At 40.5% G+C, this 27824-nt stretch overlaps 2 protein-coding genes across 7 annotated transcripts; one reads left to right on the forward strand and one right to left on the reverse strand.

Moving 5' to 3' along the window:
* Positions 1–623: 623 nt before the first annotated feature.
* LOC124411932 (dolichyl-diphosphooligosaccharide--protein glycosyltransferase subunit STT3A) lies at positions 624–4745 on the reverse strand. The gene is made up of 12 exons (XM_046891485.1): positions 4607–4745; positions 4109–4212; positions 3869–4036; positions 3571–3731; positions 3116–3505; positions 2879–3032; positions 2571–2809; positions 2346–2510; positions 2049–2237; positions 1724–1943; positions 1427–1615; positions 624–1186 (listed from the first exon to the last, which is right to left on the reverse strand). The coding sequence occupies exons 2-12, from the start codon at positions 4203–4205 to the stop codon at positions 1041–1043; spliced, it is 2118 nt and encodes a 705-aa protein (XP_046747441.1). The 5' UTR covers positions 4206–4212; positions 4607–4745; the 3' UTR covers positions 624–1040.
* Positions 4746–4986: 241 nt separating this feature from the next.
* On the forward strand, positions 4987–26059 carry LOC124411924 (E3 ubiquitin-protein ligase UBR5). Of its 6 annotated transcripts, none has more exons than XM_046891467.1 (37): positions 4987–5219; positions 6153–6353; positions 6785–7118; positions 7235–7443; positions 7517–7680; positions 9526–9725; positions 9808–10076; positions 10385–10539; positions 10620–10892; positions 11010–11123; positions 11223–11404; positions 11514–11631; positions 11747–11901; positions 12029–12314; positions 12432–12548; positions 12639–12806; positions 13012–13144; positions 13242–13464; positions 13545–13783; positions 13890–14014; positions 14555–14805; positions 15130–15296; positions 15400–15731; positions 15819–16227; positions 17299–17668; positions 18159–18498; positions 19336–19568; positions 20222–20773; positions 21153–21353; positions 21447–21818; positions 21956–22141; positions 22230–22352; positions 22696–22905; positions 23059–23417; positions 23973–24179; positions 24251–24629; positions 25497–26059. In XM_046891467.1, the coding sequence occupies exons 1-37, from the start codon at positions 5158–5160 to the stop codon at positions 25707–25709; spliced, it is 8631 nt and encodes a 2876-aa protein (XP_046747423.1). In that variant the 5' UTR covers positions 4987–5157; the 3' UTR covers positions 25710–26059. The 6 variants fall into 6 exon arrangements, with proteins under 6 accessions (XP_046747423.1, XP_046747426.1, XP_046747425.1 ...); XM_046891470.1 differs by having other exon boundaries at positions 17320–17668; XM_046891469.1 differs by having other exon boundaries at positions 14567–14805.
* The last annotated feature ends 1765 nt before the right edge of the window (positions 26060–27824 follow it).

Raw genomic sequence — 27824 nt, forward strand, 5'->3', positions numbered from 1 at the left:
GACACACAATTGTATATTGTTAATATACCACATAAATACTCAATATTTTATATATTACTTAATTTTGAAACCGTGTTTTTTTTAGTTTCGTTTACATCGCGTGTTCGCATTTTTTTTTAGACATATCGGTAGTAATTCCTAAGTTAAAAATATACATATATATCTACCCCTTACCTTCGCCTTTACCGGCTGTCCCATTCCCAAAATAATTGCAATTAAAACCTACGTATAGGATGTATATACATAAATAATTAAAGATTTGAAGAAAAAAAAAAAACAATAATAAACACCCGACGGAAATAATTTTTTTGTATCGAATTGCATAATCGGATTCATACAACTTCCTTACCTTGAGACGCTGAAGGCGAAGAATTCCTTGGAATGGGCAATTGACGATTTGTCTACCCAAATCATCAGTATCAACAAATCAAGGTATTTGCTATTAATTTTTTCATTCTTAGTTCATCCATCCAGTGTTAAAAGGAAAAATAAAACTTCAAAAACTTACCTGTAATGAATGAATTTGTTATGTTTCTGTAAAAGGAGAATACAGGAAGGGAAAAAATAGTAATATCGATATCGATAACAAATAATAGATAAATAATTCATCTCGTACGCTTAAGTGTTTCCCATGCTTTTTATAAAAATTTATACTTTATACATTATTATTTTTCATCGCGTATGCAATTATGTATTTAGTTAGGTATTTAATTCGACGCCCGTTGAAAAACGCGTTACTCCTAAGTCGATTTTCGATCTCTGTTGCTTTCCCATTCTCTCTTACACTCGCTCTTATTCGCTGTCTATTTCTCTCTCTCTCGCTCTCTCTCTCTCTTTACTATCTACCGAATATAAAAGAAAAAGTTAACGACTAAAGCTCCGTTTTTCAACATTTGTATGGAAATTAAACCGATGTTTAGGTCATGTGCATGCTTTTCTTTTGTGTATACGTATTGTATATCTTCTTCTCTTAATCTTCTTCGCCTTCTTCTTATTATTATAATTACTCTTAGTATAGTAGAACGAGCTTCACCTCGACTTCAAATTCCTCTGTTCCGTAAGTCCTTGACCTTGTAAATTCGGACCAGCCAGTGCTCTGTGGTGTAAGCTTCCTCGAGGACGTCCAGTTCAAAGTCCTTATTTCCAATCTCCATGTTCCTAACTCTGTCATATCCCGAGGGTTTTCCTGTTCGGTAATGACAAAAATACGATGTTAATAAAGAAAACAAGTCGTTGAGCACGCTGATCTTGAAAGGACAGCCTAAGAATTTCACCCTTGTTTGCGTTTTGAGCTCATTATTGAATAAAATCTTTCAGTTTTTGATCTCGTTATTTAAATAACTCGCAAACTATTAGACGAATCAAATCGATAATTTAATCAATTCTCAGCACTTATTAGTTAGAAAGACTAGAATGCAAGGCTCACCTCCTTCGGTGTAAACCTGGCCGAACCGGTAATAGCACATCTTGTACATAAGGCAGTTTAGCAGGACCGGAGATCCCTCTTTGTCAACCCTGAATTCACCGGCTGGACTGTAATAGTCCCATTCCGTGATATGTTTACCCTTGTCGGTGCTGCCACCGATCCTCACCATCCATAGGAACTTGTTTATATCTGTGATATGTGACGAGAGACAAAGTTAATGAAAGTAAGAAAAATTATGAAACCAGTTAAGGAAGATCTATATTCTGCGCGTAGTTTTTAATACAGTATATCCGTTACCATCTGACGAATATCCGGTCAATCCGCCAAAAATAACGAGAACGTAGTCGACGTCGAGCTCCCTCATTATCTCATAGGCCTTGTCCTCAGAGCTGGCCATTGCTTGGCCGACTCTTGATATGTGCGTATTGTTCCAAGTATTATTGTCGACGAGTATCGTCCGATTCGCCATAGCGGTTATTTGGTAGCCATAATCCCACCATGACATTACCTTCGCATCCTAAATAAATTTCATCAGTTAGGAAATAAGTGAATCAACAGTTCTCGTCCTGAATTTCAGATTTATTACGAGGCTGGTGTTCGAATGAAACTCTAATTCGCCTACCTCAGGAGTGTTCATCCTCAGCCAATAATAAGCCTCCCTAAAATCGTCGAAAATCATTCGACCGCCATCTGGCGATCGGGCAGACAACACGATGCTCGGAGAGCTGTAAGCCTCGGCGGTTACCCAGGTACAGTGGAGCGTGTAGGACACGAAGAGGAAGCACATAACGGCGACGAACAGGGTTGCGATCTGTAGAAGGCGTTTGTTTTTTTGTTTTGGTTTTTACGTTTGCAGTCTACTCGTATATAGACTCTTAAAAAAAAGTAGGAAGACGGAGTACGATTTCAGGACACTCACCTCGCTTTTGAGCACATAATTGTTTTCAAACTTTTTGGATTTTTTGTCGACAACTTTACTGCTCTCAATCTGCTTCATATAAGTTAGAAGCATTGAAGACGCTCCGATACCGGATAGAATGCACATAACAGGTGCAAGGACCAGCATGAGTCGGACCATAACTCCCTGGAAACAAAGAAAAAATAATAAGGACCCTGACGTAAACATTTGCATACAACTACTCACAGCGAAGTAGATGCTTGTCACTCCGTAGAGAATAAGGAAAATATTAGAGTCAGTCAATTTGGAGAAGCAGAAGTACAACCCGGCTGGAAAGAGGAACACCAGTATCTGGAGATCGAAGTAAAACGAACTCCACGATGTCGGTTGATGTTCGGAGACTGACGCGATTATCGGAATGTGATTCTTGGCGTACGACGGGTCAAGGAGCGAGTAGAAACGGCCGGTCCACGGCGAAATTTTTCCTGAAAGGTGATACACAGTAGGTAAATCTTGGTTTCAGACAAAAGAACTCGCATTTCGCTTTCACCCACCTGTAATAGTGAGAGCTCCGCCAACGACAAAGGAGGTGATGACCATGGAGAAGACAAGAGCCTTAAAGAGCAGCTCAAAGTCGTTCTGGGACATTTTGCTGCGCAGATAATCGACTAGGCTATGAATTTGACAAAGTCCAAATACACCGAGAGCCTGAAAACAACCAGAACAATTTTTATGGGACTTGGATGCTTTAACAATGATCACAAGCAACAATGGTGGCTGGTAAGGCTTACAAGCATGTGTTCAGAGCTCTGAACAGGCTGAAAACCGACGAACGATATTTGCATTGAGAGAACTGTGCCGACGCAGTATAACGTGCTGTAGGCGACGTATATCCTGTGCGAGAAACGACCAGTTGCCATCAACGTCAAGACATGGAGCGGGATCAGGTTGATAAGAAAGACGTATCCACCCCACGAAGACACCATGTAGAAGTAGGCAAGAGCAGCCAATGACGACCAGAATATTGCCCCGGTTTTGACCGCCTTTATCCACATGTAGTAGGTGAATAGCATGCAGAATATCGCTATCCCTTCATTGTCGTATGATCCTGCTACCGATCGCGATATGTAGCCAGGCACGATGGCAATCATGGATGCAGCAACGAGTCCGGCAGCAGAGTCCTGCAGTTAAAAAATAAGTAGTCATGACGCATTTCCTCGTTGAAGAAAGTGTATCTTCCGCTCACCTTTAGCTCCTTGGTTAAAAGATATGTTACAATTGTCGTAAAGCTCGAAAATAACGGAGCCAAGAATACACAGACATTGCGAATGTCGATAGTTATGTTCAGCAGCCAAGCCAGGTGGTAGAGAGCTGCTGACGTCACCATCAGACCCGGGTAGATCGTTCCTATAGCATGACGGAGACTTTAGAAGTGAAATCGAAGCATTTTGCGAGGTTGAGTGAATGAAGATCTGAATTTTGAAGCAGTAAATTGTTCTACTGAATCGGGATAATGATTAAAAACGTAATTCAGATGAAATTACCTCCTATTATCCTGCCAAGGGGATACCAAGCTCGATCATCGAACCAGTTGTGAAAATTGTAGAATCCTTCCTCGGCGAGAAACTTGGTTGTTCTATAGTTGAAGTAGGGGTCAAACTCGTGGATAACACTTTCAAACCTTAGGACGGAAAAGAGACGAGTCGCAAATGCTGAAAGAACAAGACAATAGATAATTTTTTGAAGGTAAAAAATTATTGTCCAAAAGAGAATACGAAACTCACAGAGTACGGCAGCAATCGAGAGGATAGACAATTTGAGGAGAGTTTCCTGCTTTTCGGCGGACATTCGAAGCCCTCCGGTCTTTGCAAGCAGCCCCATGATTTACCTGAAAATGAATTTAAGGCGCTGTCAAAGGATGATGAAGGATTATAACCTGTCTTTGAAGCGGAGGTTATGTCGTCGGCAAGGGAAGGGAGGGGAACGAAGCGTGGATAACGGCGACCCAAGGGTTGACGAACTTTAGTGCCGCGTCGAGGGTCTTTTTTTACCTCGTAGAGTGGCAGATATTCAAAAAACTAATGTTTTTGCGTGTTTATACACTGAATCGAAAACACCGACAGTATCGCAAATGTTCGAAGACTTATTAATTTCACCGGCCGGTCAAAGTCGGCGGGTGCCAATTTGGCAATTGGTTGGCGTGATTTGATTCGTGGATACGAAACTATCGGCTCGGGATACGAATGTTGAGTTATGTAGACTCTGGATGAACAGATACTCACGTCGATTGTAACGCAGGTTGATTTTTGGCGACAGTTGATCGGGAAAGAAATATCCCGCGGTCAGTTTGCGTAGAATAATTATTATTGTTGTTTACGATAATCGGCCAACCTGCAACCACGTCACACCGGAATGTACCATAGACGTTGACTGAACTAAGCCATAGATTTATAAAGCTGGAGTAAGGAAGGCGGCTCTGAAAAATAGTCTATATGTAGTTTTCAGTGGGGAATTTATGCCCGGCATATTGGAGTAAAAATTGTCGAACGGGGTTGGGTTGGTAACACTAACTAATAACTAACAAGTGAGATATCGATGCGTTTGGGAAGGTGGTCGTAGTGTTTGACGAGATTCCAGCAAGTTCGAGAACCCTCGGCTGGTTGTTTCCACGAAACATGGCCGGATATTATTCCGCTGCTGATGTAGTGAAGATTTAGTGTTGAAAAAGAAACAACGGACGAGAAAAAATAATAGCCGTTGGATAGTCTATCGTTTTAAACTCCGAACCTAGACACGCGGCCGCGTATCTGCAGGTCGTTAACGCGGCGAAGAAATGTCTTCGATCCATTTCGTCGTCCACCCTTTACCGGGAACGGACGACCAGCTGAACGACAGGTACGTTATGTATGCCTATGTCTCTACGTTTTTCCGACGCCGCTGCCCTTTGACGAGCGCTCGATGCCTCAGTTATTCACACTTTCCTGCTTCTCTAGCTTTCCATCCACGTCCTTCCGATCCCTAATTGCCCACTGCACGCGGCCACCATGTTCCAAAACGCTCAGAACACGATGTCCAACGTCCTCGAAGCTCGACCCGACCCTTCTGCTTTTTTTTCACTATTTTCAGAGGCATCGGCAAGACTGTCAGACAGCTACATTTGGTTTTGCAGCTGATCAACCAACCTGAGAGCGAGAAGCCAGTTGGTGATTCGATGCAAAGTTTGCAACTTTTTCCTCATGGCATCGGAACCGATTGTTATCTCATTTTTGTTGAGAGTCGAATGCTTGCTTGATTTCAAAAGCGCAGGACTTTTAAACATTCCGTTAGTCATATAATAGCCTGTTTTCTGATCAATGTTTTGATAAAATCTTTTCATCCTAAAACTGATCAGAAGATCAGATTACCTACTGGTTTGTGAAAATTGTCGTAGATCCAACTTTGCCAATTAATTTTCACCAAGAATTATTGAAATTTCTACCTGTTTCCATTTAATTTTTATGACAATCGCAGCTTTTATCGCATGAAAGCCAGACATTTTGAAAATGTTGTGTATAATTTTTACTTTCCTCTATAAAGTGTTGTTAACTATGTCAATGAAAACAAATTCTAGAATTTCATACAATTGATATAATGCGCTTATGGATGTTAAATTTTGGAGCTTGTTGAGCGAAATATTTATTAGCAAGATATCGAAACCCTGAAATGAAATATTTATTAGCAAGATGCTGAATCCCTGAAGCCAGTACAGAATGTTTAACCACATGCGAAATTTCCTAACTTTTTAAATGTCACCATTGATAGAATGAACAACTATTTTTCTATTGCCAGGCTGAAAGAAGTCGCCGAGAAAATAAACAGATATGGATTTATGACACCACCAGCGCTTAGCGGACTGAAGGGGTCGGTTAAGCGTATAGTTGTCGGTCCAACTCACATTGCCCTGTTAATGGAAGACAACAGAATTTGCCGTGTAGCATTCACCGTTCTGTCAGACAGGCTAGATTTGAGCAAAAATGAACCCAACAGAAAGTGAGTATATTCGAACTCTTTTCTTCCTCCACATAAGGTATTAACTGGAGAGGAAAAAACTTTTTTGACACAGTATGTGTAAAATTAAATTTTTAGCATTGTTTTCCCCATGTAAAGTACAATTTTATAAATAGTATGAGGTAAATGAAAGCCTTTAAATTTCGCTAACAAGGGTATCATATACAACAAAAATGTCTCAAAATATAGTTTATAATTTATTTTTTTAATTCGAAAAGCAACTACTAATATGAAAAAGTGAATAATGAATATTTGTTGTGTGAATTGTTGATGTAGTTAATATAAAATATAATTCATTTTTGGAATTCAAAAGGCAACTATCATGTGGGAAAAATGAATATTTGAGAAATAAAAAAACATTCATTGTTCCAAAATTCAAAACGAATTTAAAAATAATGAATAATTCTTCGAAGCACGAACAAAAGCCACGTGGGAAACTCGGGCTCAGCACCGAGCGGAAGCGGAGGTGGAGGTAGCGGTGGAAGAGCAGGATTGCCACGCTCCAGGGCAAGAATAATGCGTAACAGTTCGGCAATAAGAGGTGGAGGCAGCAGCGGCGGAGGAGGAGGAGCCGGGCGCAGTGGACCGCCAGGCGTTATAATGGGCGGTGCAAGTGGCAGCAGTTCAAGACCGATCGTCTCAGTTCCGGCACCGTTTGTTCCGGAAGATTTGATCTCCCAGGCGCAAGTGGTCTTGCAGGGAAAAAGCAGAAACCTAATTATCAGGGAGCTACAGGTGGGTGACGAGGTATCCAAAACCACGCGCTCTTTTTTTTTCTGTCGATTCGGAAGAGTTATTTCGCGAGTTGTCGAGACAAAAGTCGCCGGAAAGTATTAATAAACTTTCCTCATTTTCCATTCTAGCGTACAAATCTTGATGTCAATCTCGCCGTCAACAATCTTCTATCTCGGGACGACGAGGAGGGTGACGACGCCGAAGATGCGGCCGACAGCTACGTTCCTGAGGATCTGATCTCCCTGCTCGACGGTGGTTTCAGCAACGAGCATTCCGTCATCATAGATGCAGACTCCATGTTCTCAGAAGACATGTTCGGCTACGCGGGGATCAGGAGGCGAGTATAGGCAATGGAAATGTTTCTTCCACTTACAGCAAACTCACCAACTAACCGCTGTATTATTTTGCAGTCGTGGTAGCTCTTCGCGCAGACTCGGCAGTGACAGGGATGGCGAACGATCGGCAGATCGGGACAGGGATCGAGATAGTTTCAGCCGCTGGAGAGATCGCCAGTATTACGGCCCTCGCAGGTGGCTGGAAACAGCCCTCAAAGATTCATGGGAAAAGGATCCAGGTAACATTGATTTTTCAAGTAAAGCGACCAGGATTCATACCGATAACTGGGAATTTTTTTGATCTAGTGCAATTTTGATATCTTGTAGTCTGTGGTATTTTTTCTTATTCATAATAGCTAGCTCTAGTTCATTAGAAAACCAGTTGGGAAAATTACTAAGTTTAGTCGTTATCTTTGGTACATATTTTTCCAATACTTTTAGTAAAGTAGATATTTATGCAATCTACAGCTTCATTGAACTGTAAATTTTCATCATTAAAGTTGAGCCAAAGTTGTTGCCTTCTTAAAGTCATAAATATACTGGAAAAATTCCAATCTAACTTACAGTTTCGAGTGGCCAGACACAGTAGCCACAGAATGTGAATTATCACAGTCAATTATCGGATTATGGTTATGTTCTATATTAGTATTTCATACGTTGGTAATAACTAAATCTAATACATTATCGCTAACATTTTTTAAGCTATTGATTTGCTTAATTTTGAATAGTTTGCAATATTCAGATGAATGATCAGCTGCTTCTCGAACATTGTCGTCCAAATGATGGCCACGAGCAAAGGAATAATTATCATTAGTTATCCAGTCAAAACCTGGTATATTAAAGTCAACAACTAGAATTAACTTACTGATATTGTTAACATTAATGTAAATTGATATTGAAGCTGGAAGTTTGAATTGAAATTGACATACCAGTCGACTGGGGTGTTTGGGGATATGTACACTGCACCGAGTATCAGGAGGTCATTTCCGAATAGTATTTTTATAAGTAAAAATTCAAAAACATTATCAACAATGATAATAGTAATAAATTTAAGATTATGTTTGATAACAATAAGGATACCTCCACTGCTCGATTTCCGATTCGTAAACACAGACCTATCACACCCGAACATATTACAGTTACGTGAACCTAGTTTGGAGTTCTTAATTTCCTCTGTGATCCAGGTTTCGGTGATTATCCATCACCGATGTAGTTTTTATTTCTAAAAACGCAGTGCACGACTTCGGATGAGAAAAGCATAACTATAAGTGGCCTGTGTTTGCCAGCAGTAAATAACACTCCAAGACGTGTAACTGTAATGCTGTTAGGTGGAAACCTCACAATCCATGAAATAGTATGATGGTTTTTTGTAGATCTGATCTTTGGACATCTATTGAAACTTGAAAGTTCAATACAATGAAATTCTTTTCTTTGATCTTCCTCAATCCAAGTTTGGAAAGTACTTCAGACCTGCCATTTTTTCAGTTATATCAGAATTATTATCATCCATCATCAATTCTAATCTCTCAAAATGCTTGTTGAGTAATTTCCAAAGAATCTTTAAGTTTTGATCCAACCCATCAGCATCAAACAGACCGATTTTCACATTTTAAATTGGGTCGCGTGCTTGAGGAAAGAAAAACAATAAAATGATCCAAGGTAGGTCAACGTAGAAAAGTCTGATTTTTCCTATCGTGGAATCCGTTTTAGGCCAGAACCTTGGAAACATTGATGAATATTTTTTTTTATGTGTTCCCCAACTTTCATCTTAAATTTGATATTCAATTTAAGAGCTTGCAGTTTTTCATAGGAACCAAAAACTCGTTTTTCTTTTGAAATGTAGTGCGAAGGGCATCGCAGTAGGATATACAATTGATATTATCAATCACTAGCAGCCAGTTGCGGTTCTGCTCGCCAATATTTTCAAATGCTTTTTTTGGCAAAGCTAATCAACATAGCCATATGCTCTTGCGGACCTGTTTGTAGAACTCGTTGAGATCTTGAAATGACTATAATTTTTATATCCGTTTGCAGCTTGCTGATAGTTTTGTATCGCTTCATTCAACCTTTTTCGTCTCTTCCAGATAACAAAAAAAAGGAACTCGCATCGCAGAGTCCTTTATGGATGTCTGAAGAGCTTGAATGGTGGCATGAGCGCTGTGGTGAACCAGCACCTCGATTTGTCCAAATTGCCGCTCTCTACAGTGAACTAATTGCAGTTTCATCTACTGGGCAGCTCTATCAGTGGCGATGGGCGGACCCTGAGCCTTATAAACATCCGGAAGTGAGTGGCGATCAGTTTTCGAATGTGTTTTAGAGCTTTTTGCACCATCGCTTGTCTTCTGATCTCAAACATTCATTCCTAGAACCCAAACGTTCATCACCCAAAGAGCATTCCGCTTGGTGTGTTTGGCGAGAAGATCGTCAACATTTCGGCCACAGCTATTCGGTGCTCCGTCAGCACAGAGAGCGGCAAGGTTGCCACATGGCTGGACGACCTTTTAGGACATGTCGCCTCGCGACTCGAGCATCCCGCTCAGGCATTCACCGAATTCACGCTTGACAGAATTGTCTCGCTGCACACTTGCGCTCTCTACACAGTCGCCAGACTCGAAAGTGGTGGTCTTTATTGGTGGTGAGTTGAGTTTTCGATGTTTTACTTACTTGCTGAAACGTTTACATGATTAATCAAGCGAGAAGCCGTGTCATAGTGATTCTGGAGTAATTAAGTTTTCAAAATATGAATATGTTCTGCCTCCATATGATTCACAGCGTTTCGGTCATTCCTAAAATTACGAGACAAGAATACTTCCGAATTGTGAATCATTACAGTAACGTTACTAACTTGAACCCTGTGCCAAAAGGCACGGCAATTGTGGTCCGATGCACTGACCGAACCCTGATTACTCCTTTCTCAATCTTTGTGTCGTTTTTTTCATTTAGGGGCGTCCTGCCATTCGCCCAGCGAAAAAAGCTGTGGGAAAAATACAAGGCGAAATCTAGAAAGCACAGACCTTCGACGGTCTTGTCGACAGACATAAGTTACGGGACACACGTGTGCATGAAAAACAGTCCAATTTATCAACCAGGAGCAATAGGTAAGTCTCAACTTTGTTCCTCACAATCCGAAACAAATTCAATACCGATCTGTGAAAATCCACGTTCTTCGTTCTGATAGGATTCACGATCGCGAACGGAGTGCCAAAAGTTGGACAACTCTTATCGGCAGCTTGGAACTTGGACGCAACGTGCAGATTCAAGATCCTTCCAGCCGGCGTTTTGATACCTCCCAATCCGACCGAGAAACGGGAAGTTATTCCAACCACAGGCGCCGCCAGTGGACCCAGTAAAACTAACCACAAGGAAACAGCTGATCGTCTCGACATGCCACCACCGCCTTCGCCCGCCTCAAGCACGTGCAGCGACACAGGCAGCATCACGACCAGTCACAGTTAATTCTTTTATAATCATCTCGTTCTATTAAAGTTTTCGTTTTTTTTTTCTTTATTTTTTTTATCTTCACCGTTCGTGACTTCAAAAAATGATAAAAATTACCGGGTATTTTCAGAACGACAGAAACGAATGGCGCCCAGAGGGGAAGGAGAGCCGGAAAAAAAAGACGAAGAGGACTGGCAGCTGAAAGATGTCGTTTTCGTCGAAGATGTTAAAACTGTACCAATTGGTGCGTTTCAATCCTAGGCTTTTTTTCTTATAAACTATTGTCAAAGGTTTCGTTTCGCTTAACATCTTTATTTACTGCCCTCTTTTCTCTGTTACACAGGTAAAGTTATAAAAGTTGATGGATGCTACGTAGCGGTGAAATTCTTCTCAAAGGATTCTAAGGAGAAGGAAAAAGAGACGAAAGAGAAGGACTTCAGTACTTCAGATTTCAAGGATCTGACCGCCGAAGAACTCATCAAACTACTCGCGGACTGCCGACTCCTCCGAAAAGATGAACTACAGGTATACTTCCCACAAGTCTTGATGATAAGTCAACGATGTAAAAATATTAGCAACTAAAGATGAAGTCTCGCTTTCTTGAACCCGATTTTTTCATTCTTTTTGCCTCCAGGTGATAAAATCACCATTGAATTCCCGTGCTCCAGACTGTTTTCAAAGAACGCCAAGGCGAGTGAATCTCGTTGAAACGTCGAACGAGAATTTATTGACTATTTCGACCGACGGTCAAGGTAAGTAATGTGATCACTAATCATTGTTAGTCAAACAAGAAAGTTCCATTATTCTGATTTTACAACACGGTAACCGATTTGTAAATTCTTACTTCTATCCTCGTTTGTTATTCAGGCATACACGCGATATTGAAGAACGGAAACAAGCTCACTTATGTTGTCTACAATCTCAGCACAGGAAGATACGTTCAAGATTGTTACATACCGTCCGATATTTCCTCATTTCTCGGACTACAGCCACAAAGTATCAGTCTCACCAGCGCTGGCGAGGTAGAAACGATTTTACTTACACTTATTATATATTTTCTAATAGTGTTCAACTATTTTCGTCGACTTATTTCTAACCGATACTACGAAAACGAAAGAAAAATACGCTGATAACTCCCGTTTTATTCAGAACACCGAATGTTCGATGATCTTGCGAGATGGAAACAACACGATTTATCCGATAGCTAAGGACTGCGCTGAGGCGATAAGAGACCCAAACTGGTTGGACCTTGTTCCGGTGCATTGCATAGGTGCGTCGACCATTCCAATACCCAGCTGCACAAATTCCTCGAACTTGAAAAACCAGGTCGCGGTGATAGCCCTGGTCTTTGACAATCTTCTACTTCTGCCAAGGATATTGAGATGTGATTTTGACGGGGTTAAGCAAATTTTTGCCAACCTGGAACAAGATCAGAGTAAGTAACGGTGCTGCAACTCTTCATTCGAATATAAAAATAACAATTCGTTGCTTTCAAAAGTGTTTTTTCACCAAGAACTGAGTAATCAACAAATTTTTAACTCTTCGCTTTCAGAGACAATCTCGTCACAGATTCAGACAATCTTGACAGAACGATGTGACGGCAATCGAAATATTTTCCACGCCTGCGTCAATATGTGCTCACCGACGTCAAACAAGGAGAACGAGCAGGGTAAGAATTGAATGCTTTGAAACGACTGAACAGAAATGTTTCATCGTTACTTTATCTTCTAAATCGATGTTTGTTTCTCTTCGATTAAAGGCATTGAACGCGAACTAGTCGCGAATGCGGTCGACGGCAATACTGCGCCCATCGAAGAACCCATTCCAACTCTCAGCTGGCCACCCGAAGCCTTCGACAACACCTCCGGGGAGGAAGACAGCCTACTCAGTATCGGTGCAGCCAGTATCTCCATGATGAACAAATCCGGTATTCTGTTTTAAATTATCAACAATGTTGTTTTTTTTTTTCCATCTTCACTATTTACTTGATGATTCATTTGGCGGAGATTTGATACCGATTCAGTGATCACAAAAATTCGTTGACAAATATCCAGTTCAAGTAAAATCAAGCTTATTTTACAGTTTCTTTTTCTCCCTTGTACAGTTTCGTTTATATTTTTTTCCCTGCCCAGGTGCCAGTTCGACATCGACCAATACTTATGTCATCGATTCAGTCGAGCGGCGCAACAATGCTCTTCTAATACTGAAATACCTCTGCGAAAGTCCAGTCCTAGGACAGCACTTGAAGGAACTGCTTGTCGCCAGGTTTGCATCTCTTTAATCTTTTCTCTTCGATGCCTAAACAAGTAAACAAACAAGTATCGAAGCTTTGATAGCTGAATTTCTGCCTCACAATTTACAGGGACGCTCAAGGTCAAACTCCGCTGATGCTCGCCGTGTCCGTGCGTGCCTATCACGCAGCCCTAATTCTGCTGGACACAATACAGCGTGTCGGTCGCGATGGCAAAGACTGTTCGGCGATGATCCTACAGCCAGACGCGAGCCCCGATTTGTCGCCTCTGTTCGTCACCTGCTGCAACGACACCTGCAGTTTCACTTGGACTGGAGCCGAGCACATTAATCAGGTGAGAGTTGAACGGGTTGAAAGTTGAGCCAAATTATGCAGAACAGACTTGACGGCAAAGCATTTTTGCTCATTTTTTAGGACATATTCGAGTGCAGAACGTGCGGTTTGACCGGCTCTCTCTGTTGCTGCACGGAGTGCGCGCGAGTCTGCCACAGAGGCCATGACTGCAAGTTGAAAAAAACATCACCAACTGCTTACTGCGACTGCTGGGAGAAGTGCAAGTGTCGCGCCCTCATTGCTGGCCACCAAGGCGCACGATATGACCTTCTTTGTCGCTTGGTGACGAACACCGACCTGGCCACCAAGATAAACTCACGGTATGAAGATCGCAGCAAGAAATAAACTTTTCGGCGCACGTGATTTATTCGTCGAATACGTTTTTTTCGCTTCATTTGTAAAAACATAATCGTTTGTTGATTTCAGAGGTGAAAGTATACTGTTATTCCTTGTGCAAACAGTGGGAAGACAGTCGGTTGAACAGCGTCAGTACAGATCGGCACCGAGGCAAAGATCGACCTCGGCTAGTCGCAAGACACCGTCGTCAGATGGTAAATTGTGATAATGATTGATAATTGTAGTGAAAATTAATTATAACGGATGTTCATTGTTTTCGTTTTTCGAGGAGTTCAGAGACTATTTATCGTGTATTATTATCGTAATATTTTTTTTCATGATGAGTTGAAATTCGAGACAGCAAAGTGCGTTTTAAGGGAGGTTTCTACTTTGTTGGGTCAAAAAATAAAAAGTATGAGGAGTCACTTATGGTCGCGTGCCGGTGATGATTTTCTTTGCTTAAGAGAACGATTGCTCATCTAGTGGGTGCAGCAGCATTTCGGCAAGCAAAGAATATCATCGCTGGTGTAACGACATACGTGGCTCCTCCTACTCTCAGAATCATGTTTTGTCAAACTTTCAAAAATATTATCTTGTTTATTAAAGACTGCTTAGTAAACGCACCAAATATCAATATTCTATATTTAATATTTTTTGCCCAAAATATTGATGAAAAAATCGAACATCTTTTGGCCCAACAAAGTAACAACCTCCCCTAATTTAACACAAATCAGAAGAGTATACGTTCCACACAGTGTTCCTCTCAGGTTTGGGTGCTGATGCAGACATGCCGGATCACGATTTGGAACCTCCGAGATTCAGCCGCCGAGCCTTGGAGCGGCTGCTCAACGACTGGCCCGCCGTTCAGTGCATGATCATGTCCGGCGTTACTGAAAGTCCCACGAACGATCAGCTTTTCGGAGATCAGGGACAGACCTGCAGGCAGAGTGGCACCGCTCTCCTAGACAAGTTCACCCATTCTCTTCTGGTGAAATGCAGCGCCGAGGTGAGGAATTGTTGCCGGAGTTTTTCTCGTCTCACAGAGATCATTTGACTAGTGAAAAACCAATTTGTATGAAAATTATAGCACCCAAAGGTCGTCATCAGGACAGTAAATTGCCAAAGTAGCAAGATTCAATTCTGAGTCGATTTCAAGAAAACTTAATGATTCGATGAGAATCGTATCTCATTACTTCGGCAAGTTGATGTTTCAGTGACAGCGTAATGTCAACTTCATGAAAAGCAATTTCACTGCTACCGGGACGTCTCCTTGGACGTCAGAGAAGCATTATTTGTAGACAATTGTTGACTGTTCGCCGTTTATTCCTAGATGCTGGACACGCTTCTGACAACGTTGATCAGGGAATTGCAGAACGAAAGCGTGCCGGGTCGTCAGGAAGAAGCGAACAATGTCGCTCGACGATTCGTCAGATCTGTTGCAAGGATATTCGTTATTTTCACCATAGAAATGGCGCCAAATACTACTAAGCGAAGAAGGTTCGTCATATTTGCTTAATAATCAAGAAGAAGTTTGACGTCATATTTTGGTAGACATTTTGAAAAACCAGCCAATGTTCATTGACTGTCTTTTTCCTTTCAGCGCGAGTCAGGCTTCTCAACCACTAATGAAGTGCCGACGTGTTTTTCAAGCACTGATCAAACTAGCCGTTGAGGAACTCTGCGAAACTGCCGATTCCCTCATCGCGCCAGTTCGACTGGGAGTCGCGCGTCCAACTGCACCTTTCACTCTGACCAGCTCAGCAATCGAGGTGATCAATGGATCAGAGGAGCTTTTTTCCATCGAGCCGTTGATTCCGCACAGCGGAGTCAGTGCCCAGGTGCTAGACAGTGCTCTTCAAGCGCAGCAAGTGAACAACAACATCGCAATAGCCAGAGAAGTTTCTGCAATGGACGAAGCTGAGGGTGGTGAAGGTAGCTAAAACTAACTTGGTAGCCGTTGGACAATCACGAATTAACATTTTAGATTCGATAAATGCTCAACGAAAGTTTCACCCTCAGAAGTACCCATGGACATTGACGGCGACATAAGCGAACACGAGGAGTCTGGCGTTCCTGGAGCAAACGTCAGCCAGCCACTAGGTGAGGTGGACAATAATGTTGGTGGAGTTGGTGAGGAGCAGGCAGGCGACGGAGAGTCTGACACAGAGTTGGACCTTCTTGCTGAGGCGGAAACTGAGTCCGACTCGGACGACAATCACAGCAATCAAGATGCAGCTTCTGCTCAGCGCAGCGTGCAAACTGGTGCCACTGCTGGATCAGACGGAGGTATGGGATCCATTCTTTTGTTCCCCGAGGACGAGTCCGGAGAATCTAGTCAACAGGAAGATGACGAGAGCGAGGCCGGCGAAACTGATGAACAGGACAACGAGGAGTTTCAGATCGGCGACGAACAGCTTGAACGTAGAAGGTAATTTGCTAATCGTTTTTGGGACGAGACATGATGTGTCGATTTTCGATTCTGCTGTTTGTTGACATACCGACTTTAAAGAATCAAGATTGATTGATATACAACTTTTCTTTCACGTTTTGAGAATGTTAGGCTCGAATTTTGGCTTTTTGTTCAAAGATTATGATATGTTTTACCAAGATTTGTAGGAAAAATGACAACTGCAGTCTGTCTGTGCGAATAATTGTTCACATTCTCTAATTTGTGTTATTTCAAGTAAAGTAAATATTCAGGATGTTACTTAGCTCAGATACAATATTAACACTTTTAGAGTTCACTTTTTTATCCGCAAATCGATCTCTGGTAGTTTTTTTCAGTCAAGAAGACGTGTGTCTACAATAGAAGTCTGAAAGTTGAATTCGGGAATTTTTGTATTGAAACTAAGTGATAGATATTTTTATTGACAGTAACACCAAAAAATTTGCACAGCTACATGTTTTACGGTGCCCAAGATATCTCAAAACCGTTCAATCAATGTACTTCAAATTAGGAGACAGTATTTTTAGATAATTTACACTCTTTGTCTCAAAGTCCGAAAATTTTTTTATTATCCAAGTGACAACCGTTTGAGGTCGAAATTCGATTTGTTGTTTAAAATTTTCAACAACTTTATCCAATCAACAATATTAAAAAATTCACGACATAGAGGTTGAATCACCCAAGAACACTATTTCCAAACTTGAAGTAAGTTGATTGAGCCATTTTCAAGATATTGTGATTACTGCCAAACATGTCAGCGAGTTAAACGTTTGACGTTATTGTCAATAACAGTACTTCTTGTTCATAGATTCTGATGACAAAAAAAACACAATATACATGAATCTAGACTTACAAACTTTAGAATAAAACGAACTCCAATAGAAATGAATAATCTGTTGTCGAGATATAAATTTCCCAAATTTATTCATTTTTTCAGCCATTCGCTTGTTCATAAAACCTTAAAGAAGTAGTAAATCGTAAGATTTGTCAATTGTTTTGATTGTGAATCAATCCATACACGACGCATTAGATCAGAGGTCGATGTTCAAAAAGATATGCGATCGTTCGTTTCAGCGGGTCGTCTGGTCACGCGCACAGAAATAATTTGGCACCAGTCTCAATGCAATGGGCGATCCGCAACCGAGAGTCGAGCACCCGAACGGCAAATCTCAGGGTGACCGGTGGGAGTAACCTGGTATTCATAGACCCCTCGTCTCTCAGACGATCGACGGCAACGTCCGCGGTGACAGCGGCGCAGGAGCCGATAACTATGGGAACAACCGCCAGCTGCCTAGCGAGAGCCTTCGGAATAGTTATTAGGCAGATCGCAGACCTTCTCACCATGATGCAGGACTACAAAACCCATGCGCCTGCCCTTCCCAGGCTAATGGAAATCTCCTATCAGGACGCCACCGGCCTTCAGGTAAACTAACATCATAAGAACCAAAGTGATTCGTCATCCGTAAAATATGTTTGATCTTGTGTTTTGATTAGTTGAAAAGAAAAATATAATCTAACATGCATAGAAGATGTTTTCAACCATGGAATGGACATTTTTTGGTCCAGAAGATCAATGCGAGGAAGCATTCATGGCAGTAAATGTGAGGCTGAAGTTAGTAACATTAACGGAAAAAAAACACTGTTTTGCAGATTCTAATCTTATGAAAAGAATTTCTCTAATTACGATAAAATGAGTTTTGAGTTGAATTTACTCACAAACGAACCTGCTAAAATTCATCTTATTTATTTCAAACTTTTCATTGAAACCACAATCCATGAGCATTTTTCTCAGGAATCTCGGGCATCGTCGAGAATGCGAGACTTTATTTCTTATACCGAGTAAAACTAATGAAACACATTGAGCTTGTCGAGAAATATTACGAACTGGTAACATCGTGTTTTTGTGTTCTTAGCTTTATCTTGAAGGCCATTTGAAGCCAACTTGGGATTGGCTGGTGACGGTGATGGATGCCACTGAGGCGCAGTTGCGATTCGGTGTCTCGCTGACGCGCAGTGCTGACCCAGCACACCCAGAACATCCTCTGAATGTCGCGCCTTCCTTAGCAGGCGGAAATTTTACAGGGCTACTGAACTCAGCCGCACTTTCTCTCACACTGCAAAGCAACACATCGAGGAATCAGCGCAGCGGTATTACAACCACCTCCAATAATTCAGCGGGTCACGCATCGACCAGAATAAACGTTGGATTCACTGGAGTCGGCGAACCGCCGAGAAGCAATCGAGATCGAGAAGGTTCACAGTTTGTTTATTTGATTGTTATTTGTGAGGAAAATGAATTTTATCAATACCGTATTGTGAAGTTCCAATTGATTGTGAACTTTTTTTTTTTTTCTTTTTTTTGCTCCGTTGTGGTTTGGTTTTTGTGACGGCTACACGATTTCACCGAACTATAGTAAGGAATTTTCTCGAAAACGAGATCAAACCATATCCCTGCATTCCAGCATTTCTACAACCATATTTTATGCCACAAATTTGGTGTTAGAATTATGAAATTACAAATGGCCGCTTCAAAATAGTAAATTGAAAGTAGAAAGTTTCTTTTCTTTCTCACATCTTCAACCTAATTTGAAAGTTTGTGGGGTTTCTCGTGTAGAATACACCGAATTTATCTTCTTTCTACCAATTTCAGTCACCAATGCAACTAAAAGCATAATATCGAAAATTGGTTGAAGTTGGCGAAATGCTAGATTAAATCTCACAGCAAAGTGTGATAGAGCAAAAATTTAATTATCTTCACATACTCAATATTTCCAGTTGAAATTTCAGAGTATTAGATATAAATAAAAAATGATGAAGTACAACAAAATTAGCTTCATGCTTCTAGGAATCTTATCCATTTTTCAGAATTCATCTATCACAACTAACACAAAAGTTGTGTTCACATTAGTCAACAACAATAAACTTTGAACTGAAGTAAAACCTAAGGTATTCGGAGTGTCGAAAGGAAATCAAGTCCCATTTTGAAAATTCGAGTCTTAGTTTTGCCACAGTTGTTTGGAAAAATTCCATGCATTGTTCCGATTCAACAACCCAATAGTCACTTCAACCTCTCGATGTTTCACCTTTCAGGCGGCGACGCGCACTCGGCGAGACGAGAATTCCTTTCCTACTGCCTGTCCCTGATGCGAGCTCACAATGGCGAACACAGAGATAGTCTCCCGGTGCTCGATGTCTCTGCCCTGCGCCATGTCGCCTATGTATTTGATGCCCTCGTCTACTACATGAGGTCCGGATCTGAGCCACCGTCAACCAGAGGCGACAGCCACAAAGAGTCTGTCTCCTTCTCCGCCTGGAACGATCAGGCAAGTACTACTTCTGTGTTGGGCAATCTGTTTTTCCCCATGCAAAACACCATCAATTTTTCTTTTTTTTTTTTTTTAACGTCGGATGACTACAAAGGTTACAAGCAATTGAAGTTAAGAAATTTTAGACTGTTGTTCGGAAATGTTTACTTTGTCATTTAAGAAACATACAATAAAAATGCATTATATGTACAAGCATTGAAAGTTTCGGAAACACATGTTTCCATGACATTTCCTACAGATTTTTCTCCATATTGATTTCGTGTCCAATGAGGGCAGAAACACAAAAATAAAAACACATTAGATCATAACTTTATAAGAGGCTGTTTATTCACTTCTTGAAATCGTGAAATTATTGATACCTTGCAATCTCTATTTGACATCTAATTCGTAAGCGAAGAGATGAATTTTTTTTTCTTATCTACTAACAGGAAGTGCCGAAAACTCAAAGACCAGGGTTTGAATTCAGAAACGTGACAAAACTGATGAACGTGTTTTTAATAAACTGTAATTCCTGAAGTCCTGAAAATTGAAGGAAATTAAACTTCCGCTGGATAAAATTTTCAAAAACCTTAAAATGCTGGTCAAAAGTTGGCGAATCATTCCAATCACACATTTGACACTCACATTTTCCATTTTTTTTACAATGATAGGACGAGAATGACAACGAGGAGGCGGAAGACGGAAACTCGACAGCCTCAACAGTGATGGAAACGGACTCCGTCGATTATCCGGACCTGCTCCAGGTGCCGATGTGCGTAACGTCGAACGGTGCGAGCTCGACAGCCAAAGGTCGAAAGCATCCGTTCCTCCAGCGATCTGACTCGACTCTCTGCTTGGGTTGCCCGCCGCTCGACCCCTTCGATACGATCATGAGCGAGGCCCTGCCGCTCGCCGATCAGCCTCATCTTCTCCAGCCGCATTCAAGGCGGGAGGATCTCTTCGGTGTTCCAAGACAGCCGATCAACGCTGGCAGTTCAGCCAGCCAAAATCCCCTTGAGGGCCTTCCGACTAGGCTCGGACTCTCGGCCAGACTTGCGGACAACTCTCCGTCAGCCGCCACTCCGTCTTTCAGCCAGGTTATTCAGGGCCCGAGCGCTCTGGCTTCTAGCAGCTCCAACGTCCAGAGTGCCAACGCCGGTGATGCGGAGAACAGACGAAATTTAAATGCTGGCGGTGAACATCCTGGAACCAGCAAGCTGACGGTGAGATTAGAATTCCAATCCTGGAAAAACCTGCAAATTTTTGGAAAGACAGAGAATTTTTTAAAATACTTGCGAGTGTAGTTGGAAATTGTGAGAATCAAGGCGTTCAATGTGATCTATAAGTTTTCTTTAACTGTTACTGTTAATCGTTTGAAACGGTTGAAAGTTGGAGAATCTTTAAAATTAATTTCTGCGGCAACTCTGTACACGTTATTTGATAACAAAGAACTTGTTCCATGAAATTCCCGAAGTGCTTTGAAATCTCCTGTTCGTACAGGTGCAGAGTTTCAAAAGTAATTTGTTAAACAATGAAAAAACGAAGAAAAAAATTACACCATTGCTCAACAACTTTTGAAAATGACACCTTTCTTTTTCTCAGGAAAAACCAAAGGGTTTTAATCAGTCCGCGGAAAATCAGCCTTCGGCTGTGGTTACGGAGCAGATTGATCGGGCGCCAATAATCGTTTCTCCTAGTGGTCAAGGAATGGAGAGCGTCGTACCCGGCAACAACAGCAGCAAGGGGAAGGATGTATTATGCAAGAGTGGACGAAGCGTGATAGTGAGAGCAGGAACAGTCTCGGTGAGTTCAGGACTTTGGAATCAACCAAAAACCGATCGAAGCGACGAGTTCTCGAGGAAATTTACCGCTTTTTTCTTTATTTTCCACCACTAGGAATCCAGTGTAAATAAAATTGGCGCCCCGGAAGTTTTGGTTGTGCCGACAGCCGAGGCGCAGACGGTTTCCGAGGAAGTCGATCCTGCTGCCTCTAATCAGGAGATATCGGCCCATGAGACGGTCGAGACGAGTCCTGTCGAGTCTTCCAGAGCCTTGACGACCATCGGTACAAACATATCGCACAACATCCTGCTGGGAAGATGGAGGCTGTCGCTCGATCTGTTCGGTCGCGTTTTCATGGAGGACGTTGGCCTGGAAGCCGGTTCAGTCGTCTCCGAACTCGGTGGCTTTCCTGTCAAGGAAGCCAAATTCCGCAGAGACATGGAAAAGCTTCGCAATTCGCAACAAAAGGACATCACACTATCCAAAGTATGATTTTTCTATTTTCACCATTTAATTGTCGCAACTTTTGTATAATCACTTTTTTTTCCTTCATTTTCTGAACACAAAAGGTAAATTTTGAGTTTTCCGTGTAATTTTTTCCCCCCTTCTGCATTTATTTATAGGTCGAACGGGATCGTACTCAGCTTCTAATCCAGACCATGAAGGAGCTTAATACGCAGTACAATTTGTTCAACAGGCGAGCCTCGAACACGCCGCCATTGGCTGTCAATAGGGTCAAAGTCACATTCAAAGACGAGCCTGGCGAGGGATCCGGAGTTGCTAGGAGCTTCTACACGGCCATAGCCGAGGTATGCGCTATTGAAATATACCCCAAATACTCATTCGAATAACCGGCCGTCGTTTTTGGATTCTATTCTCCGGTTTTTCACCTTTAAGGCTCTGCTGGCTAACGAAAAACTGCCAAATTTGGAGGCTGCACAAGTTGGATCGAAATACACACAGTACAACGTTCTGCAGAAACTGAAGAGTAGAGACAGAGACCGAGATTTAAGGCGTCAGGTGAGGAATTTGGTGCTTTCGCCTATTTTATAGGTCTTTAGTTGGAAATTGTTCAGGAAAAGGAAAACTCGTGATTAATCCATTCTCCAGATGTCGGAATTTTTAAAAAAATTTTACTTTGATTTTGTTAGTCAAATCACTCAAAAATTATTCCACCGATAAAAAATTTATAAAATTTTCTAAACCGAGTGAAGCTTCGTCGGGTGTAATTAAAATCATCAAACTAGGTGCGGCAAGTTGAAAAGGGTGCAAACAGTTTCCACGACTGAAGAGCAATATCAGATGTTCTTATTTTCGGTGTTTCTGTATAATTGAAAAAGTTTAAAACGATCATGTTCCCCAGAATCCAAGGTCGTCAGGCAAGTGCCGAGAGGCCAGGAGAGCGCTCTCCTTTGAGGCTCGATCATTCCATCCCACAGCGTCGACGGAGGGTCCCAGTGGTTCGAACTCTGGCGGTTCATCTTCCAACACTCACCCGTTGCCTGTCAGTCATCCAAGCAACGATCATTTGACGATGCATCAACAGCAGTTGGGTGACAGGCTGTATCAAAAAGTAATCGACAAACATTTAAAATTTGTGTATTACAAAATTTCACAGTATATTTTGCTTTCCAAATGAAAGACATTGTACAGAAAAAAAACGAACAAAGTCCCTGACGTTAAAGAAAAAAAAAATATCACTTTCAAATTGATCTCTCACATTCAGGTACACACGCTGCGCCCAACACTGGCTGAAAAAATCACTGGAATGCTACTGGAATTGTCGCCTGCGCAGCTGCTGATGCTCCTGGCGTCAGAGGACGCGCTTCGACAGAAGGTCGAAGAGGCTTTTGAGCTGATTCACAGTCACAATCAAGATTTGGCCAGCGAAGCACTCCTTGACCTCGACGTCTTCAGTCTGACGGAGAGGTGCGGTGGTAATAAAAAAAAACTAGAGGCCAGCATACTCGACGATATCGAGGACAACGCACCACTATTTTATTCACCGGGTAAACGTGGATTCTACACGCCCAGACAGGGAAGGGCCAGCTACGAGAGGTTGAATGCCTTCAGAAATGTCGGAAGGTGAGTCGAAGACTAAACGAACTGAATCTTTGTATTGATAAAAGAAAACATGTCCAATTTTTTTTGTTTGTTCAAAATAGAAAAACGGTAAATAATTGTGCAATTTTTATTCCCGTTTATTTTGAATTTCACTACTTTTGTGTTAAAAAAATGTTCTAGTTCTAAACCTACTGTACTTCCTTCAAGTTTCGTTTAATTGTTGGAACGAAACAAAAATTAATAATCCAATTACCAATTTTTTTCACGAGCAGAGAACAGAGAAACGCTCAATAATTGGGCAACCCTTAATCTTTTATTCGTCTGAAAATATGTGACAAGCAGTGGAACGTCGCCGATTTTCTGATGCATAGATATTGTCATAGTTTTAGACCTGTGGTATTTGTTTAAATTGTTGTATGATCGTAAAAAGAAAGAAACATGACCTCCCTAATTACCTATTTTATATTTCTCTGCTTTATACTCCTAGGAAAGTTTTTTTTCTTTACTGCAAAGACCATATTATTTCGATTTCTCGATGGAAAAAACTCAATACTTTTTCGCTCTTGCTGATTGCAGATTAATAGGTCTTTGCCTCCTCCAAAACGAATTGTGCCCGATATTTCTCAATCGTCATGTAATCAAGTACATTCTTGCTCGACCGATAAGATTCCACGATCTCGCGTTTTTCGACTCTGTGATATATGAGAGCCTGCGACAGCTGGTCGTCGACGCCGAGACGAAAGACAGCAACAGCTTGTTCTCGGAGCTAGACTTGACGTTCAGGTGAGTAACTCATTATCATATAATTTCGTTCAATTGAGAATTGATCCACTGAACTTGTTTTTCTATTCCAGCATCGATTTGTGTCCCGAGGAAGGAGTCGGCTCTCTGGAACTTATACCGAATGGCAGGGAGATCGAAGTGTCGGCCAGCAACATTTACGACTACGTTCGCAAGTACGCCGAGGTTCGGATGGTCAAGGTGCAGGAGAAGGCGTTGGAAGCGATGCGTGAGGGCGTTTTTGACGTTCTTCCAGAAGGCGCCCTTGACGGACTAACATCCGAGGATCTCAGGCTTCTGCTCAATGGCGTCGGTGACATAAACGTGTCTGTTCTCATATCCTACACATCGTTCAACGACGAGTCTGGAGAGTCGACGGAGAGGCTCGTCAAATTCAAACGTTGGCTTTGGTCCATTGTCGAGAAAATGTCGCACGTCGAACGACAGGATCTGGTGAGTCTAGTATTAGCTTCATTGTTTAAGGATGTTGGGTCAAACCGCATTATTCATACGTTAAAAAACGTTTTTCTCCTCTAAGAAAAAAAAAACAACGTTAAAAAAGTCTTCATCTGTGTTATTTGTGCCGATGACGGTGAACACAAATGAACAAACAATCTCATTAGGTAGGAGAAATGATGTTGACCAGAATCGATCAACACAAATCAAGATATCAACAACTTTAGAAACGGTTTTACAATCAGAACGTTCGAAACGATTTAACTCTGGTGTTTTTGATTGGTTTCAAATGTTTTTCGAATCATTTCGCTCACTGACCGAATTTCCACGAATTGTCTGAAAAACATTCAAGTATAATCTAACATTCTATCATAGTTTCGACGCGCAATTGTAACTGTTAATAAAAATTTGTTACGCGATGCTCACACAAATCTATTTTTATCTACTCTAGAGATGACTAATTGTGAAAAGAATTTCAGGCAATCTGGAAATCTCTATTCCTTAACGAAATGAGCCAAAAACATTAGAACCTGATCAACAGCACGAGACTTTCTCGCCGCTTTTCAAATTGTTCATATTCTAACTAACTTGTGTCGTTCGAATTAGCTAAGAATCATTTATATGACAATATCGCAGATATTTTTTCATTCGTTTATTCGTAATCATTGTTACAAACAAAAAAACTGCTAAAGGTTTTTTAGGCGGGGGTTTCTCTACTAGTATTTCCAACTTCTTTAACTGATATAGGAAATCATTTTCTATTTGAGGAAAAACGTCGGGAGTAATTTGGCGATTTTGACATACGAGGAGAATTTGCAGAGGTGACGTTTCCCTAATACAATTTGATTTCTCCTTCCCTTCCAGGTCTACTTTTGGACCGGATCTCCCGCACTTCCCGCCAGCGAAGACGGATTCCAGCCGATGCCAAGCGTGACGATTCGGCCGGCGGACGACGCGCATTTACCAACTGCAAACACGTGTATATCTCGTTTATACGTTCCCCTGTACAGCTCGCGTCACGTTCTTCGTCACAAACTTTTACTTGCCATAAAAACGAAAAATTTCGGATTCGTATGAAGTTGTTTTTGTTGCTAAATATCATTTTTTTTCTTTTTTCTTTTTTCTTTCTTTCCAAAACTGCTTTTTTCCTCTTCTCGGTTCATCTCGCTTTTCGTGGAGGTAGAATAAAAACGAAAACTTATTTTCTTTCATCTTCTCTGTGTTTCCCTCGCTCTCTTTATCTCTATTTATCTTTCTCTCTCTCTCTTTCACTCACACTTTCTTTCTGTTACTGGAAGCAGTGAAACCAGCAACAAACAAACTTATGAGCGATAATACAAACTGGGGTGACATTGTCGCTGCTGGATTGCGCATGAATTAACTAACAATATTATATTGTTAAACAAGGAACAAAAAACCAAAACGAACTAACGGTAAACAATTACACATACATAAAAAAAAAGCAAGAAAAGTTTAAAGTCAAAATAAAACAAAACAGGACATAAACAAGTTATTAACAATGTTGTTATTATACTTTTTGTTTCTCCAATTTCTCTTTCTATCTCTTTCTCTATCTTTTCATCTTTCTCTTAGGCAAATTTATAACATTTATAAATTTATAAGGTGTAATTATGAATTATTGTTTCAATTATTATTATTATTACTATTATTATTATTATTACTATTATTATTATTATTATTGTTCGAAAAGTAATTGACATCCGCCTGCAGTGCGTCCTTCATTCTTGGTATGTAATAAGGTTTTATTTACCTTGACATGTTATAGTTATATCACTATTTAGGGTGGTATTATTATTATTATTATTATACATACATACATACAACATAATATAGTGATGAAGCTCCTCATCCCCAAAACCAACCCCTCACAAAAAAAAATAAAATAAAACTTTCTCAAGTATATCACATCGCTTTCCCTCCGTCTCTTTTAACTCAAGCTGCTCAAGTATCGATTCTATACATAAAGTATTTTATCGATTGTGACTTTGAGCTTTTTTTTTCGTTTTTCTAGCATAATATGCAAAGGAAAAATGAAATTCTTCGACGACGATGATAATAATAATAATAATAAACTTTCAAAGTATAATTGGAAATTCTAAAGGTAATTGGGACAGGAAAAATAATTTAAAAAATAAACTTATGAGAGAAAGGAAAACAAAATATATATTCATTATAATAAACGTAGTAGTAGTTGTAATAACAATAATAATAATAAAAATAATAATAATAATAATAACGACTCTAGGAAGAACTATTATAGATTTTAACTGTGGAAAGAAAATTTCTTTTTGCATCATATTTATTACTGATCGTAATGAAAGTGAAAAAGAAAAAAAAAAGAAAAAAACTTATATTATTATTCTATGATTATTATCACGATAGTAGGTCAAATAACTACGAGTATACATGATAATGATGACAATTTATACAGCAAAGAACGGAAAAAAAGGAAAGAATGCAAAACAAAACAGTGTTTGCAGAATTTCAAAATACTACGTATATTATACATATACTTTTAAGGTGTTTCAATAGAAGAAAAGAAAAAAAATATAAACAAAAAGGAAATTTCGTTTTTCTTTCACGTTCTTACTTTTATCTCGGATTTACTAATCATACCCAATCAATTAATTTATTTATTAATTAATCACCCCTGAATTTATTTCATACTCTGCTTGAAAAAAACACTGCAGATTTTTCAAGAGAAAATACGGAAAAAAAAGTGAACGAATCTTGCAATAAGTACAAATTTTTTCAAATGTTCAAAGAAAGTTTTTCTACTTTCGGGACATTCATCTACGTGTTGTAAAAGAAAAGGAATCGCAAATTTTCCTTTCTCAAGAAAATAATAATTTTTATGTAACGTACCAATCAGAAGGCCAACGATACACGATCATTCGACAATAATCGTTCATCTCTTTGCAGTTAAAAGAGAGAGAAAAAAAAAAAACTTTGTTCAATCGGTAGGTATAGAATTTTATGCAGTTATTATTATCATTGTACGCATGTATGTATGTGTTTCTTATGTATAATTTGTACAACAATAATACGTCGTTGGCAAAAGGTTAGGGATATTTTGTCGCTTTAGTTTTTCATATCATTCAAACTGTCGGTGGTATCGATGTGTTTTATTCGTTTCAAAATTCATTCCTATGTTGTTGTAGAATAATGATA

This window comes from Diprion similis, chromosome 10 (assembly GCF_021155765.1).
Source record: "Diprion similis isolate iyDipSimi1 chromosome 10, iyDipSimi1.1, whole genome shotgun sequence".
In the NCBI taxonomy this organism is placed as follows: Eukaryota; Metazoa; Arthropoda; class Insecta; order Hymenoptera; family Diprionidae; genus Diprion; species Diprion similis.

Coding starts and splice junctions, on each gene's coding strand:
- LOC124411932 (XM_046891485.1), bottom strand. CDS start 4,205: ATGGGGCTGCTTGCAAAGACCGGAGGGCTTCGAATGTCCGCCGAAAAG. Junction 4,037..4,108: donor CTCGATTGCTGCCGTACTCT/GTGAGTTTCGTA, acceptor TTGTTCTTTCAG/CATTTGCGACTCGTCTCTTT. Junction 1,616..1,723: donor GACCGGATATTCGTCAGATG/GTAACGGATATA, acceptor CACATATCACAG/ATATAAACAAGTTCCTATGG.
- LOC124411924 (XM_046891467.1), top strand. CDS start 5,158: ATGTCTTCGATCCATTTCGTCGTCCACCCTTTACCGGGAACGGACGAC. Junction 14,015..14,554: donor CAAGACACCGTCGTCAGATG/GTAAATTGTGAT, acceptor CGTTCCACACAG/TGTTCCTCTCAGGTTTGGGT. Junction 17,669..18,158: donor AGGACGCCACCGGCCTTCAG/GTAAACTAACAT, acceptor TTGTGTTCTTAG/CTTTATCTTGAAGGCCATTT.